At 40.9% G+C, this 16,874-nt stretch overlaps 3 protein-coding genes across 6 annotated transcripts in view; all 3 read left to right on the top strand.

Annotated features, from left to right (window-relative positions):
* The window catches only part of plxnb1b (plexin b1b), a 138,445-nt gene extending 130,895 nt beyond the window's left edge, over positions 1-7,550 (top strand). Inside the window, exons 34-39 of the mRNA XM_079242226.1 lie at positions 2,363-2,523; positions 2,600-2,747; positions 2,892-2,956; positions 4,516-4,591; positions 4,665-4,739; positions 5,853-7,550. Of these exons, the coding sequence (XP_079098352.1) occupies positions 2,363-2,523; positions 2,600-2,747; positions 2,892-2,956; positions 4,516-4,591; positions 4,665-4,739; positions 5,853-5,957 (630 nt within the window). The 3' untranslated portion in view covers positions 5,958-7,550. The remainder of the gene's footprint in view (positions 1-2,362; positions 2,524-2,599; positions 2,748-2,891; positions 2,957-4,515; positions 4,592-4,664; positions 4,740-5,852) is intronic.
* A 1,049-nt stretch (positions 7,551-8,599) lies between these two features.
* Positions 8,600-13,054, top strand: LOC306757006 (putative peptidyl-tRNA hydrolase 2). Of its 2 annotated transcripts, XM_079241970.1 has the most exons (7): positions 8,600-8,748; positions 9,186-9,299; positions 10,615-10,686; positions 10,799-10,873; positions 11,478-11,575; positions 11,752-11,866; positions 12,014-13,054. In XM_079241970.1, the coding sequence occupies exons 2-7, from the start codon at positions 9,192-9,194 to the stop codon at positions 12,098-12,100; spliced, it is 555 nt and encodes a 184-aa protein (XP_079098096.1). In that variant the 5' UTR covers positions 8,600-8,748; positions 9,186-9,191; the 3' UTR covers positions 12,101-13,054. The 2 variants fall into 2 exon arrangements, with proteins under 2 accessions (XP_079098096.1, XP_079098097.1); XM_079241971.1 differs by lacking the exon at positions 10,799-10,873.
* Positions 13,055-14,879: 1,825 nt separating this feature from the next.
* The window catches only part of setd5 (SET domain containing 5), a 42,537-nt gene continuing 40,542 nt past the window's right edge, over positions 14,880-16,874 (top strand). For all 3 annotated transcript variants that reach the window (XM_079242742.1, XM_079242743.1, XM_079242744.1), the window contains exon 1: positions 14,880-15,266. The gene's annotated coding sequence lies outside the window, so the exon portion shown is untranslated. The remainder of the gene's footprint in view (positions 15,267-16,874) is intronic.

The following is a 16,874-nucleotide window of genomic DNA, read 5'->3' on the forward strand; positions in this document are numbered from 1 at the left end:
AACTCACCTGTTGTCATGGATACTCATCAAAGCAGATGTAAAAAACTAATCAAACTGAAATAATTTTAGTGATGCATCTTTGTATTTTCTCCCGCTGTTGTCCCAGTTGGCTTTAATTGACAGGGTGGGAAATGTCTCACCTTCTTTTGGCCTGGTTTTTTTTTTACATTGTACTTTACTCAGGCTGACCAAACCACCAGGACAACACTATGCAGTTACAACAGCTCCTCTCCAGGGGGTGATATTCTCCAAAACAACTACTTACTTGAAGGAAAGAAGAAGAAAATCCACGTCATTGACGAGCCCCAACCGAAACATTTCATTCACCACAAGTAAACACTGGAATGATAAAAAAAAAATCCTGCAGCCTAGTTTCTGGTTCAAACCTACTACAGTTTTCACCAGAATCTGTCCAGTATGAGTAGCAGGAGAGGCTGCCTGATATCCACCATGTTGAGCTATGTCGCTTCCTTTCCTTGGTTCACTGGATGGTCTGTTTGCTTTCACACTGGAAGAGATCCAAACCAGGAGACGGCCTAGAGTTCACTTCTGTGTTCTGAACATAGACCGTATATGAAAAATGGACGGAGCCTCTGGCAGTGAAAAGCCTATGCGGAAGTGCATAAAACTGCAGTTCCCCCTTCATCCACTAGGGGCTCCAAAACAGAGCAAATTCCCATAGACTCCCATGTTAAAAAGACCAACTTCACAACAGAAATAAACATGTTTACAGCCTGGTTCAAAAATCCATTTTCGGTTTATAGGTCAGGTTTACCTCCATGACAACTGTGACAACTTAACTCCGTTAGCTGGTTAGCGCCGGGTTAGCTCTTAGCTACAGAAAGCTCGGAGTTCGTTCGATGTCAATCATCCACCATGATGCTCACAGCTCCCCTCTCAGCTCCACCTCTTTGCCCATATTTGTATTTTCCGGGTGAGACGACACGCATGCCTCTGCCAAGATGGCGATGGTAGGAACTGCCCACCGAGCTTCAATTCAGCTCTTAAGAAACCGAGCTTCAATTCAGCTTTTAAGAAACCTATGGGTTATGTCACGGAGGCTACGTCCATCTCTATATACAGTCTATGGTTCTGAACCAGAGTGGGAATGAGCGTTCACACTGCTCCAAATGAACTGTACTATCATGGAAACGGCCCAAACAGTGGCTGAGTGAATGTATCCTAAATGTGGCAGGTAGATTCCTACAGTTACTAGCCTATCAGAATTTCACACTGGCCCGTTTTTTCAAGGGGGATAATGATCCATATTATCAGGCCAACTGGATGCATTAAATCATGTTCCATAAAGTGGCTTTTTTTCATTAAATAAAAAAGCCTGAACAATATTCTCAGTGTTCACTTTTCCAGCAGGGAACAAAATAACTCACTACCCAGTTATTAACTTAGTTATTTATACCCACATTTCTTATTTTCATGCAACACATTACTTCCTTTACGCTTCTCTTATCATTCAGGTGCACTTAGTTCGGACAGCAGCTAGTAAACAACGCAGAAATATCGCTGATGATGAGCCAGATAATGATTCATTTTCTGTTTCCATTCATGTCTTCATTTAAATCGGTTTCTCTCTGACTGTGTGTAGCTGGTATGTACCTCTACACTGTTTACAGAGCATCTCCCTTGTCTTTGTTTCATATGATGGTATGATCCAAGTCTGTCTTAGCACGATTGGCTGCATAAAGTCTTCCTGTTTACTACAAAGATGCATCACTGGTCCTGTGGGTGTTCATTTAGAGCCCTGCACCAGAGTAAGATGGTGTTCTGAATAATCACCATGGCGACCACGATGGGGTAAAAGACCAAAAACCTTCCTGATACTGGAATCTGACTCATCTGCCAGGGTTAGGGTTAGCAGTAACTGTTCTTCACAGTACTCGTCACTAGGGGTGGGAAATCAGATTTTAAAAAATCAAATATCTGGAGTTTTTGCTTCACAATTTTTTTTGTCAAAAATCTTTTTTTTTTTTTTTTTTTCAAATAAATAAAAATAATCCATTATTCATTTTTATTGTTTTTTATTTATCTTTCTACTTGTCTTCTTGGGCATTAGAGCAGCAGAATGATGGTCTGGCCACTGTTGTTTTTTCTTAATTAAAATCAAGAAAAATGACAAGCAAAAAAAAGTTTTGTACATTTTTTTTGTTTTGTTTTTAGTCTACAAAAATCAGCAATATCAAAGAATCGTGAGAATTGCAATTTAAATCGAATCAGCACTCAAAAAAATCATAATCGAGCCGAATCGGGACAAAAGCATATCGTCCCAGACCTACTCCTCACTGTCGCTGGACAGACAACACATCTTGACTCTTAATGGGATTTTTCCTCCTCCTCCATGATTCAGGGGACGCTGCAGAAGTTTGTGGATGATCTGTTCACCGTGATCCTCAGCACCAGCCGTCCGGTACCTCTGGCTGTCAAGTATTTCTTTGACCTGCTGGACGACCAGGCGGGACATCACAACATCACCGACTCAGAGACGATCCACATCTGGAAGACCAACAGGTACACAACTAACAGAGTCCGGGGGTGTTCTGTTCTCTATGTTTTCCACACTGATGATGTATCCTCTTGTCTTCAGTCTCCCTCTTCGCTTCTGGATCAACATCATCAAGAACCCTCAGTTTATCTTCGATGTCCAGGCATCAGACCACGTGGATGCTGTCCTCTCCGTTATTGCACAGACCTTCATGGACTCCTGCACCATTGCTGAACACAAGCTCGGGCGGGTGAGTCGGATATTTCCGTTCTGTTCTGCTTCTGTCTGGGAGCTGATGCTGTTTGTCGGACATGAAGTTGATGTTAAATCGCGTACACCGTACTCCTGCTTGGAGCTCCAAGTCTCATGTCCGTCTGTCTTTTCTCTCGGACAGGATTCTCCCATCAACAAGCTGCTGTACGCCAGAGACATTCCTCGCTACAAACAGATGGTGGAAAGGTTCGCTCGGCTTTTCAAGCATCGTTTGGAATATAATTACTTTTTTTTTTTCCTGGATGTAACTAGAAAACTGTAAAGCAAATGAATATTACGGTGGCTGTAAAAAATATCCATATCCCTGTTAGAAACAACATAAATCATTTTCAGACTATTCCTCCTAAAGGTGACCTTTAACAAACTGAATAATCCAACTAAAAAGCTAGCTGGCTAGCTGGTTGCACAAGTCTGGACACCCTTAAACTAAAACTCTATAGATGTAATCCCAGAACAGGCAGTTCCTATCGCTGCGACGTAACCCAAAATTCCATGTAAGTCGCATTTTTATCCTTAAATACCGCATATTGCCCCCTTGATGACTAAATAATTATCTAAATACACGTATTATACATCATATTAATAGAAAAACAGTAAAGACAATAAAAATACGCACTGAGCCGTCTTCTCAGCCTTCATGTCGCGCGTTGTAGGACCCTCGTAACTTAAACTTGCTTTATTTTTTTATTTACATTTATTTAATGAGCATTGTAAAGTCTAAACGACGTAAGTCGAGAACGGCGTAACACGAGGACCATCTGTACTTGTAATCCTGGTTTGACTCTGTCATCCCGGATCATCCAGACTTGGAAATATTTCCCACTCTTCCTTACAAACTGGTTCCAGACATGTAGGTTTGGGACATCTCTGGTTATCTGCATAGCAATGAAAGATGGCTGCCCCATGAACTCATATCCAGACTAAATCCTCCTACTGTTGACGTTTTCTCAGAGTTTCCTACTGAGTGGCCTGAAGCAATGTCACATCAGCTGGTAAAAAGCTGCTTATCATGGGATAAAACGATCCGTACGACTGATCTATTACTCATGTTTACCGTTGTACGGCGTTGATTTACTGTGGAAAACTGGGACTTTTGAGCCTACTGGGGAGGTGACTTTGTTGTTTGTTTTTTTTAATAGATTTTATGTGAAGCTGCACGGTGGAACAGTGGTTAGCACTGTGGCCTCACAGCAAGAAGGTCACTGGTTCTTTCTGTGTGGAGTTTGCATGTTCTCCCCATGTATGCGTGGGTTCTCTCCGGGTACTCCGGCTTCCTCCCACCGTCCAAAGACATGCATGTTAGGTTAATTGGTTACTCTAAATTGCCCCTAGGAATGAGTGTGAGCATGAGTGGTTGTTTGTCTCTGTGTGGCCCTGCGATGGACTGGCGAGCTGTCCAGGGTGTACCCTGCCTGTCGCCCAAAGCCAGCTGGGATAGGCTCCAGCTTCCCCGCGACCCTGAATTGGATTAAGCGGTTCAGAAAATGAATGAATGAATGAATTTTATGTGAAGTTTAAAAGATAGAAAAATTGAACAATTCCTCTTTCACTATTCACATAAAGGGTGGGATTTCCTGCCTTTTGTATGATGTCAGAATGAACCTAAAATTCATGACGTTTTCAGGTGAACTCCATTTGACTTTGACTAAACTTTTCATTCCACACGTACATCCGCTCAGTGTTTAGGTATTTCTTCTACAACATGCTGTTCTCTAATAGCAGTTTAACCATGCTGGTCCTTGCAGGTACTACGCTGACATCAGGCAGACCATCTCGGCCAGCGACCAGGAGATGAACTCTGCTCTGGCTGAACTGTCCAGGGTGAGTCCGGCTACACTTTACACACCGCTGACAGAAGACGAGCAGCCGCTCACCTCATTGCTTTCTGTTTCAGAACTACTCAGGAGAGCTCAACTACCTGGTGGCACTACATGAGCTCTACAAGTACATCAACAAATACTACGACCAGGTATTTTTTTAAAAATATTAACCTTTCACATCTGAACTGTAGATGACAAGAGATGCTGAATCTGAAAAGTATCAGCGTAGCAGATTTAAAGTATATTATTTAGATCCAAGTCAGAAAGACATTGGATTTTACAGCTGTACTGTGGTGCTCTCCTGCATCCTTTATGGTTTTAGATATGGTGGGCTCTGTTGGACACATCAAATACTTGTGTTAATGAAATAATATTTAAATGGGGTGGTTAGCGTTGTGTCCTCATAGCAAGAAGGTCACTGGTTCGATCCTCAGCTGGGGGGGAGGCAAATGGTGGTCTTTCTGTGTAGAGTTTGCATGTTCTCCCTGTGTATGTGTGAGTGTGAAAGGGAAAATAATCATCCATATCCTTTGCTTGTATTAACTGCTCGGTAGCCTAAATTAGAAACAATAAGACATATATGCATTGATTTGCTGTGATTCTGCTGTATTTTGTAGTCTATGCACATGAGGTATAAAACATTGTATCATTTGAGGCCTGTTTAGAATACAGGAAGGTTTACTCCTTAGCTTGTTAGCGTGGACACAGAGAGAGCTTTCTTTGGAGTTTATCTGATTCGTGTCAGCCTGACTTCGCTCGAGTCTTCAGCTAGAAGTGCAGGTGTTTTATGTCTAGATACAGCTCAGCTTTGCAGGACTCTCTGTGATCTGCCCAGTCTAGGAGGGGTCAAGTATAACTTATAATCTTGTGTTACTTCCGCATCTGCAGAGCGCTCTCTCCTCCTGCTTGAGTGATTACATGTAACCACTGGTGTGAAAAAAACCCCAACAAAGACAGCTTTGACTTCGCATGCACAAAGATTTTCCAGAACAGGTTCTCTCCGGGTACTCCGGCTTCCTCCCACCATCCAAACACATACATGTTAGGTTAACTGGTTACTCTAAATTGTCTCAGTGAGCGTTGATGGTTTGTCTGTTTGTGTTAGAAAATGAATTAATGGAGTGAAAACAACTAAACATCTTATTTTTACTTGATTTTCTACTCTAAGATTGTCTCTGGTTTTCAGTTCATAGGTGTTTACTTGTGTCCAGATGTGTCATGAGAGCGATTCTGTTGAAATGCTTTTCCTCTTTCTCTTCTAGATCATCACAGCACTGGAGGAGGACCCCACCGCGCAGAAGATGCAGCTGGGATACCGACTGCAGCAGATTGCTGCTGCCGTGGAGAATAAAGTCACTGACTTGTGACAGAAGACGTCTTGCAGAGTTTCTGTTGGGATGTTTTCAAGCGATGGATCAGACGATGGAAGCCAACCTTAGAGTACACATCCCAGCACATTTTCTGTTTTGGCTGTTTGCTGAAGTTGCATTTAGTGGACAGTCTGAGGCTCGGAGTCCTCTGTAGAAGCAGGATGCGCAGACGCTGAAGGCAGAAGGACAAAGAGCCTGTTGTCACATCTCGTTACACGATGAAGAACAGAGTGCTGCATCGTTGCAGAAAGTGTGCTGGGATGAAAACCTGACCTGGTCTAATGACTGATGTCAACGTTTTCCCTCTGGAGGCAGTTTTCTGAAGCGGTACCTCTTACAGTTTGTGTGCGTGTCGCTGCTGTATGCTGAGAAGTTATTTCTTATTGTCCAATCGCCCCTATTCTTACGTTCCTGACATGACATGCTGAAGAAACAGGTAGAATTTTTGAGAGGAGAAGTTTTTAGACAGCCTGAAGCCAGCTGCAGATATCACATTTCAACGCCGCTCTACCTCAGCCCACAGTGCTGCATCAGCATCTCCTTCTAACACAAACCTCCAGATGGTTTTATCTGCCAGATCTGCCTTCACAACCTGTAAACACACTCATTTCAGACATCTCTGATTCATTTCAAGGTACTTAAAACCCACTTGCTTCTATTTATTGGGTTTATTTTTTACTGTTTTTATCATGTGCTCACATCTACATTTCAGATTTTCTGATGTTTTTAAGGAACTTGTCTAATTTTAGGGCAGTCGGTGTACCTCCAAGCTGAAGGGACGAGAGTTTGTCTGCAGTTCCTGCATCGATCACAGGGCGGCACTGTTTCATATCGCTACTCCAACACCCTTGAATATTACCCTTACTGCTTCACATGCTGCATTTCATGTTTTCACATCCTTTTCTTGTTATAATTTTCTTCCTAAATGACTGAAACGGCCTCCAAGTTGATGTCATGGCAGCGTATGATCAGATGCTGGTTGTTTTCCTCCTTCCTTTGGTTGTATTCAGGCATCTCAGGTGTAACCAACTGGGTTTGTGTCAGTTTGGAGGAGGAATCCAAACTGATAGATAATCAGTCCGTGCAGCAAGGGTTGCAGCAATGTGTGTGTGTGTGTTCACCCTTTTCAGAAATGTCTCAGATTCCACATGCAGCTGTTCCAGCTTTAAGTAACAGTGTTCATAATCCACCAGATACAGGAATTACGACTATATGTTTGTGTCAGTTCAGCCCTAAATAGGGTGGGTGTGTCAGATTGAGCCTGATGCTTGTCCTTCGCAGGCTCGGCAGGTCAGAATGTAGCCCACAGGTCAGTCATTACGCTACTAAACACAACAACTAACGATGACTCGTATGTACAGATGGTTTTAGTTGAACACTGTTCAGATGGAGGGAAAACTAACTGATGTTAGGTTGTATAAATTTAGCAATGTAGAGCAGGCTCTGCAAAGAGCAGTTTTAAAGATGTTTCTTATTTCATGTCGACATTGTTGTACATACTGACTTTTAAATGTAACTGTAGGGATTTAACCTGTTTATTAAGCCAGTGTACATTTTCACAGATGTAATAAAGTATTATTAAAAAGTTCAGACTTTCCTTTTTCTTTTGGAAACATGGTAATATTCGGCAATGGGATGCAGGGGCGGCTCTAGAATTTTTTTAATTGGAGGGCATTTAGGGGCACAGAATGGGAAAAGGATGGCACAGGTAATGAGAACTTTTATATAAAAAAAATTGAGGGGTTTCTATACTAAAGAAAATAATAGATTGTTAAATATAAAGTGGCCCTCTAATGTGAAAAGTAAGCTCAATTTGTTTGGGCCAACAGCCAGTGATGTTCGACGATAGATATTTTATGATGCTGCATCGCGTGTTTGTAATCCCTGCTGCAGACACTTCTACTTTGCCAACAACAAACATTTGCTTTGATCCAAATCATCAATTTTATCAGTGTTTCTTCATTGCAATAGTCTGTTTGCCTTTAGTCGTCGCATCTGGTGGTTTTATGACTTTAACATCCCATTCATCAAATGTAAACAGTCTGAACAAATGAAACCTTGTAGACACTTGATGTATATAGAGAAAAATATACTTTACCATATTTTTTTTTTTTCATTTTATTTCATTTTTACAAATCACATTAAAATACAATGACACACCAATAAATGCATTGTATACTTGTAAAAATGTGGACTCCCTAGAAGCTATCTTTAGCTTTCTAAATGGGAGCCAAGACATAACAGTTTACCATTGTCAAATAATAGAAAAAGTCTGAACATGCTTTCCCATTTCATTTGATGGAAAAATGCCTGGTACTGGATAAACTAAGCAGAAAATGTGTGTGGCTACAGGAGAATATTGGTTTTCTGTGGTTCTCCCATTTAAAGTTCAGTTTAAGCTGAATATTTGTTAGACTTTGTGACCATTTATGACCATCAGCAGACCCCCTAACGGGTGCAGGAAGTGGATGGACCCAGTATGAAGTTAATCATAATGAAATCACATGTTTTCTTAGAAATTCGAAGAGGTTTATCTGTCTGTCGATCGGTCGCTCGCTAGTGATACCCATGCCTTACCTGTTGGTGGCGCTATGCACTATAAAGTTGTTGCGACCAACCCAACCAGAGAATAAGGAAGCGGTAAGAGAGGAGAAGAAGAAAATCTCCCGAACGCAATTCCACATTAGAAACCTAAATAGTTTTGTTCTTACGTAAAATAAAGGATAAAAAAAACCCCCCGCTGTTGGGAAAAGAGACTTTCCAGTGTTGATCTACCTGCGACCAGAAGGTAACTATGAACTGATTCTGGCTAAAAGATAGCTAGGCTAGTGCTAACGTTAGCTGCAGATCGAGGAGTGCCGTTCTTTATTGTTATTTATTTGTTTTTATTGTTAGTCAGGAAACACTGATGTTTGGGGTTTCTCGGGAAAATATCGGTGGTATTTTAATCTATATAATTATTCCAGTAATAGGTACGTTTCAGTGACCTAAAGGAAAATTTTGTAAGCGTTTGCGCAGTGTTATCTATGCTAATGGGAAGCTAACTGCTAGCATGAATTTTCTTTAGCTTTGTTTCATTTTTATTGTAGTCGTCTTTTGATTTCTTTTATTCAGACTCTAGGTCCATTAAACAACAAAAAATACAGACATATAAGCATATGTAAAAGAGACATGTGTACCAGTGCTTCCACTGATTATCTCTGCGCTCTCTTCTTGTTGTTGCAGGCAGTTATGGAGCCATTGGAGGAGCCAGGTCCAGACCCGGGGACTCAGGATGTCAACCCGTTGTTTCTGCAGCAGCTCAGAGAGCTGGACATCCCTGAAGAGGCAGCAAAACAGGTGAGACAGCACAGTGGCTTTCTGCGATCATTAATGGAGGGAATATTTCTGTTCAGGCTGAGGAAGGACTTGGTAGAAAGTGACTTATGAAGTCATGCTTTTCCCTCATCCCACCGAACTGCTACAGTTTCTAAATATCATTTCCAGACCTTTTTAGTATTTCATGCATCCTTTTTCCCTTCAAGTCTTTAATTATAGTCAAAACAAACAGGTCAAAGTCAGGAATCAACTTTTAATACCAAATATTACATAAGTTTTTTCCCCTCAGTAGCATTTAGAGCAAAAAAGCAATTCCCGTTGTTTTAACACAAAGCAACTTGCATGTTATCCATTAGCAGGGGTGTTAAACTCCAGTCCCCGAGGGCCGGTATCCGGCAGGTTTTTGTTGTTTCCCCTCTACCAACACAGCTGATTCAGATCAAATGAATCTAGAAGCTTCTTGTCAACCCATTTGACTTTAGATCATGTGTGTTGGAGCACGGAGAGAACAAAAACCTGCAGGATACCAGCACTCGAGGACTGGAGTTTGACACCTGTGCATTAAATAGAAAATATGAAGAGATGCTGACAGCAGTCTTGTGTTCATGTCAATGTGATGTAGAGCACTGTTTCTCAAATGGGGGTACTTCAAGGTATTCCAAGAGTTACGTGAATTTTTTTTTTCTTTTAAACATTTTTTTAAAATGTTTTCTTTAAAACATCCTTAAATGAAATAATATAAATATAAGATCATATAAATATTTAATATATTCCAATAAATGTAAGTGAACTGAATTTACATTTAGATTTAGAGTATTTCATTCATCCAAAAATCCCAGATGCTGATGTGAATTGAACCCCACTGTCGCCTTGACAACAAAAAATAATGGAGTTGAAGCGTATAGAAGAGATGCTCAAAACACAATTAAAGTTTAAAAGGACAAACACAAATGATAAAATGCTGTATTTCGTGTTTTTTCTGAAACAAAAGTACTTTGCACTGGTTAGGGGGTACTTGGCTGAAAAATTATTTTACAAGGGGTATGTGTTGCAGAAAGGTTGAGAACCGCTGACATTGAGCAAATGATTGATGGATGTCGAACAGACACGTTGACTGTTTGTTCCAGGTATAACAAAACAAGTTTTCAGGGTTTGAAAAAACAAAGAGTCATCCAAAATAGTTGGGGATTAGTTGTCTTGTGTGAGTGAATTACTTGTAAAACAAAAACTTAATGATATAAAATGGTGGTGATTATCATTCCAGTACATACAAGCTTTCTGTTTTCTGAACTTTTTTTTTTCTTTCTTCTTCTTCTTCTTCTTCTGATCATTTCAGGCACTCCTGCACACTCGGAATGTGTCTGCCGAAGAGGCGGCCATGTACTACTTCAACAAGCTGGAGAATGAGGTGCCCATAAGCTAGCCTTAGTCCCCTGCAGGTACACCTTGGTACATTAGACCTCGTAGAGTTTGTCCAAAGCCAAATCTCAGTGTCTCTTTGTGTTTGCTCTGATGTATAGGAGGAGGGTGATGAAGACCTCTCCTTCAAGATGGTATTTGTGGTTAATATGGACCTTGCCATGGGTGTTGGAAAGGTAAATTTGTGGACTGAGGAATATGGACTGTGTTCAAGTACACAAATAATCCTTGGTCTTTTCTAAAGAGGCATGACAGTCCTTTGAAATTGTAACAGCAATATGTAAAGATGCATAAGCCAGTTTACTGATGCACAGTGTTACTGGTGAAGGGAGGCACCGTCTCCTGTCAGTTCCGAGACTTTTGATGTTTCTGTCACCTTGGCGGTAAACGGGGGAATTAGGGGTCATGTTTCTGCTAGCAAAAGCAGCACAATACTGTTTGCCTTTTGAATAACAAAGTTCCCTCAGTCCTCTGATCATTAATCACCGGCAGGAAAGCCTTCAATGGAAAGAGGAAGTGTTAGCTTGGCCGTCAGCGATCTCCTGAACTCAAACGCTGAATCGTTGTTTGTTCTGGCCCAGACATGACAAATAATGTGATTTAATCTTTTAAATTTGAGCTTACCTGCAGTTTTACCTGCATCTTTATCTGAACAAGCTTGCAGTTTAACAGGCTTGTTCAGCTAAAGATGTGTCTTAGTAATCTTATGTTTCAGGCGACATGCAGCTGAAAACTGTAAAAAGCTGAGACTCTGAACTGTGAGTGTGTGTGTTTGTGCAGGTGGCGGCTCAAGTCGGCCATGCTGCTGTGGGATTGTACCAGGCTCTACAGGAGAGGAACAGCTGGAGAGAGATGGCCTGGAAGTGGGACCACAGTGGGTAAGACCTGTTTGCTGAAGAAATGCATAAACATGTAGTACATCTTATTGTAAGTTTTTATTAGTTTGTTTTTCTGTCTGTGCTTTGGCATTGCTTTTGGTTTCTTGTTTCAGTTTATGTAATTATGTTGGTCAATTGACTAATCATGAATTTTAATGAGAATTGTGTCGATACAGGGCCAAGAAGGTGGTGGTCCAAGGCACCAACGTGGCCCATCTGCTGGAGCTACAGGCCCTTGCCATGAGCCTGAGCCTGCCCACCTATCTGGTCCAAGATGCAGGGCTTACCCAGGTGGGTGTATGCACTTAACTGTTAGAGTTGCATGCAAATATTACTAACCAGCTTGGCACATAGTAATGGCTTTTTGTAATTGTTGCTCAGTTTTTTTGGTGTAAAAATTGGGTTTGTACTAAACAAGCTCTTCTGTGTATTTTGCAGGTGGAGTCTGGGTCCCGCACTGTGCTGGCCATCATGGGAGAAGAGGATATGGTGAACAATGTCACTGGCAGTCTGAAGCTGCTCTGAATGGCAAGATGTCTTTAACGTGGGCGGTTGGCCCCCTCTTGTTGTTATGCCGCATAGTAACCAGAGGGGGGCTGCATTTCCCTGCAGACTGCCACAGACCAGTGTAAACACCTTGAACAAGAGATGGAGAAGGATGGAAGACATGTCCAAACAGCAGTAAACTACACAAACAGTCAGCCATTTGTTTCCTTTTCTTTCTTTCTTTCTCTGTGCTGCTTAGTTAGCTGTTGAAGGCAGGAAGCGCGACAGGAGGAATCCTTCATTAGGAGCAAAAAGGATGGTGAAGTTCCTGTTAATTCCAACCTTTTTCTGTTGTGTACACTTACACACATGTATATAAATGTGATTGTGAGGGCTTTTTGTTCAGTATGTACTCAATCTTCCAAAGATCCCTAAATTAGACTGTGTAACAACACTAGCTGATACATGGCTATTTTTTAGATACATATGACTGGTTGGGACGTATTCTGGATCACCTGCCATGTACGGTCCTTGTCGTAAGCGTAGGATTTCCTTCAATGTTTCGTTCTTATGTAAAAAAAAAAAAAAAAGATAAAAAATAAGCGTCCCATATTTGATTTTATTACCTTTGAAGAGTTTACCACAATGAATTTGATTAACTTTGCAGCATGGCAGAAGGTTGTGTCTAATGATTGCATTGCTTTTGCACATTAACATTACTGCACACATCTGAGCTGTGTCAACATTGTCACTAAGAAAGAAATGTTTGTTGGCTTGAGTTTTGCAGAATCCTATTACCACATTTTACTTGCAAGGTAAATCTCCCATTAATAAATAAATAAATGGTAGTGTTATGCATGCAGTTTAAAATGTATACTTGACTAGACAGTTGAAGTTCCAAAGTTATTTCGGTGTCTGTCATCCATTTCGATGCTCCTTTTGTTATATGGTCGCTTTGTGTAAGTGCTTATGAACATGGTTACAAATAAAATGTTCCCACAATAAGTGATGAAGTTTTGATTATTACCTTCTCTATAAATGGACACTGAAAATGAAATATTTGCTGTAGCTGTGTGCATTGTGGGGGATGGTAGCAGTGTCGCAGTGTATTGCTTCACACCGACCATACGACCTTGTTTTTTCATTGCAGTAACAATGGCGGCTTTATGATACGTGTCCATCGCCTTCATGCAACAGCAGCTGGGAAACACACCAGCTAACCTCATAATGTTCAACTAAATTATATCCAGACTCATGTTTTATATTCATTGTATGTATCATTGCTTTAACTTGTTTTTATTTATTCAAATCTCACTAGTCTTTACACATAGTGGTGCAACTATATTACTTGGTACTTCCGTTTCTATAAAACGTACATGGACATCAACACACTCACCTTGGTAAATATATTAAATAAGTACAAATCTTTTAAAAATGTACATGAAAATGAGTATGTGTACTAATGTGCAAGTCGCCATGAGATGGTTGTGAGGTAGATTAGAGGCAGGTGGATTAAAATAGTATGTGAACCTAGATGTCCGTGGTGGTGGGAGGGGTACTTCATATTAAAGCGTGATGTGGCGAAGTCATGGTGGGGTGGGGGACCAACGATTTTTTTCTGCTGACTTAATGATCATATGTATTTTATTTAAAATAAGGAAATGGTTGTTTTATTCTAAGAGACGACCTACAGCGCATCTGAACGTAAATAACCAGTGTTCGTATAAAATAATATCCTCTTTCATCAATGTTTTAGTTCAACTGAAAATTATCCGTAGCTGAAAAACCGCTATTTTTAACCGTTAAATGTTATTTCCACACTGACCGTTGGCATTTGAATCAGATGCGGTTACCGGGTCTCGTGATCCAACCGCGTCATCATGACGGCTTCGTTATATTATCAGTTTAAATTGTTCATTATTTTACACATTTAAAAAGATTTCCCTCTGTGTGAGCTACAGACCTATCGGTACTATTTTTCTCTCCCCATTTCCTCTTGGACATCTCAGGAATAGCTTCATTGAGCCACTGGTTTTGTGGGTTTTATCCTCTTATGTTTCCGCGAGGCAGGGTCGAGCTTCGGTCATGAAAACACAAGCAGGAAAGACCGCTAATAAATGGAAGAAAACCAGAAAAGATGGTGAATGTTCCCAGTCCAACCCCTCACCAAATGCAACCATAGCTCATACTCCATTCATCTGACATAGCGGTAGGTGGGGCTGACCCAGTGGGCTAACCCTGCCTCTTGTAGCCCTGAAACTGGGCCCCAGAGACCCCGTGTGGCTAACGCTTGCTATTATGTACTGACAAGGAAACTCCTTCCACAGTAGACAGAGGAATATTACCCACAAATAAAGGAAAAAACAATAATCCCACTATAGAATTAAAATAAATTCCATAGATCTGAATATAATAACGAATATGTCTCCGCAACTTTGAAGATATAGATCCTCTTGTGGTATACAATTGTCTCCCGAGTCCAGTCACTCTCTGTAGTTCCTCTCCTTATGAGCTACCAGGACACTCATACAGCAAAATATAACTTTCGCACCTCTCGTCAAAGCGGTATCCACCCAGTTTGACGTAGTAAATACGAACAACTAATTGACGCTTCCGTCCACCAATCACGAAAACGTATCCATCGCATGTGAAATGATTGACACTTCGCTGTCGAATCGACGGAGAGAGGCGCGACATTTCAGCACGGACCGCCCAAAGAGCGCGCCCTTGCACGGTCGCCAGGGAAACCCCGTGCCATGATTGTGTGTCAGTTTCGTTGGGGCCTGCGGTCGGAGCCGGCGAGGAGGGGGATGGGCGCTTCAGCGAATGTAAGGACCCGACACAGAATCGGAGCCCCGTATATAACATACAGCAGCGTATACCCCATTATAAAAAGCGACTGTAAATATATAACACACTAAAATAAATGGAGTTATTCACCGGGGATCTATTATAGACACTCAATGGATGTTGTAAACCCGAACAGGACAGGAAATTTAACTTTCCGCCAATGTGTGGGAGATACTGAGAACTTTGTTTCCTAACCTTGGAGAAGGAGCTACTTGTGAGGGCAAAGGATACAGGCGACTCCGAGGCCGACACACAGGCCTACTGGTCTAATTGGAACTGATGTTGGGATAACTAAAAAGACTTTCTCTTGTAAATTTCTTTTCCTTGTTCGTGCAAGTTTGGAATGCCTCTTTAGGTGAGTACACTAAACCTGTGTTAAGTGATTATATACTGAAGGACTGTGATAAAAATGTAACTCTTAACCATGTTTTCAGCCTATCATCCACAGCTAACCATCTCGGCTAACAGATAACCAAGCCTCCACTTAAGTTTATTAAATCAAGGTGTTTGCATCAGCCGTGTTTCCACTTTTAAGGGACTTTCTTCGCAGGCTTGCAAAAACAACATAAAGACAAAAAACTAAAAATGGATAGTCTTCCCTGCAGGGTTGCTTTGGGCTGTGTCTGGACTGTTCTTCCGTGGCTTTTTTTGATCAAGTGCCTCGTGTTGATATAGGTGGTCAGCTTGTAACGTTGGAAATATTCCCTGTTTTTTATACCACTCATTACTACAACATTATTTTACTTATCCTCAAACATCTCAGCCCCATTTCTGCAAGTTTCAGCTCAGTGCAACATTTTGGTCGTGGGGTTGTTATTGCATTATTTTGGTGATCATTTTCGTATCAACAACTAAAGAAAAACGAGACAAACAGCTGCTGTTTTATTATATTTTATGTAATCACGGAACTGTGTTTTGACCACTGGGTCTAAACAGGAGTGGTATTTTACATAAATAAATTAAGCTTGGTTTCTTGTGCAAGTTTCGATAGAGGCATAGCATACTGTTGTTACACAGCCTAGCAATACATAGTGTAGACTTTATTTTTAGTTTTCAGGGGGGATTTTATATCAAATTGAGTTGAGAAAAAGGGCTTTGGGTCTGTTGGACTTCGCAGTATCACACGACACGACAAATGCAAAGTTGATATGTTGGATGTGTTGGATTGTTGTTATTTTATGGCAGCGTGTTAATTGCTGTTCTTTTTGCTCCTAAATCTGTCGAAGTTTATGAAAATGAACTGTGACACAGTCTACACTTTTGTAATTTTCGGCGACTCATAACTGAGCAGCTAGCTGTTGCTCACAGCTAACAGACCAGCCAAAGGCAACAAATGCTAGGCTAGGGTTTTAGCTAACTTTGTGGATATCCTTTTAGTTGAAGCCAGTAGTTACCTCACACACATGCATGCTATGTACCTTTTCTGTGTTTACACAACACGTTTTTTTTTCTAAACTTACTTAATTGCAGTGGTTTCCTAGATGAATATGTTTATTTTTATAAGAAATACTGTAGTTAATGCATTTGTATTTTGGAAACACTCCTAACTTAAAGTGAAGGTTTGGTTGTGTTTTCTGTTTCATAATTGTTGCTGATGTTTCCCCCCCTTTATATTCTGTCTTGTAGGCTTCAGAAAAGCAGGGCTTTGCTTTTAGTGACTTGCTGTTTTTCACCTCCCCCACCAACCAACCAACCCCCAGCCTCGGTGGCGGTTAAGAGAAATGGGTGGCATTATAGACGAGAGCTCTTCATTCCTCTTTTAGCCTCCATTTTTTTTGTTTCAGGGTTTTAGTGAGCCATCACTGTTGTAATGTCAAGTTTAGTCCAAGTTTCACCAACAAAACAAGCTGCAAACAAAAACATACCTGCAATTGTTTCCCTGTGACATTTCAGTATTAGATGTTCCAGACTGATGTTTTTAATAAACATTTATTCAAGAACTTATAATATTAATTTTAGTCAT

The sequence above is a fragment of the Telmatherina bonti genome (assembly GCF_933228915.1).
Source record: "Telmatherina bonti genome assembly, chromosome: 6".
NCBI lineage: Eukaryota > Metazoa > Chordata > Actinopteri > Atheriniformes > Telmatherinidae > Telmatherina > Telmatherina bonti.

Bases quoted from the DNA above. Each gene is read 5' to 3' on its own strand.
- LOC306757006 (XM_079241970.1), top strand. From the start codon at position 9,192: ATGGAGCCATTGGAGGAGCCAGGTCCAGACCCGGGGACTCAGGATGTC. The intron at 9,300-10,614 runs GTGAGACAGCAC...TGATCATTTCAG, and splicing joins CTGAAGAGGCAGCAAAACAG to GCACTCCTGCACACTCGGAA. The intron at 11,867-12,013 runs GTGGGTGTATGC...TGTATTTTGCAG, and splicing joins AAGATGCAGGGCTTACCCAG to GTGGAGTCTGGGTCCCGCAC.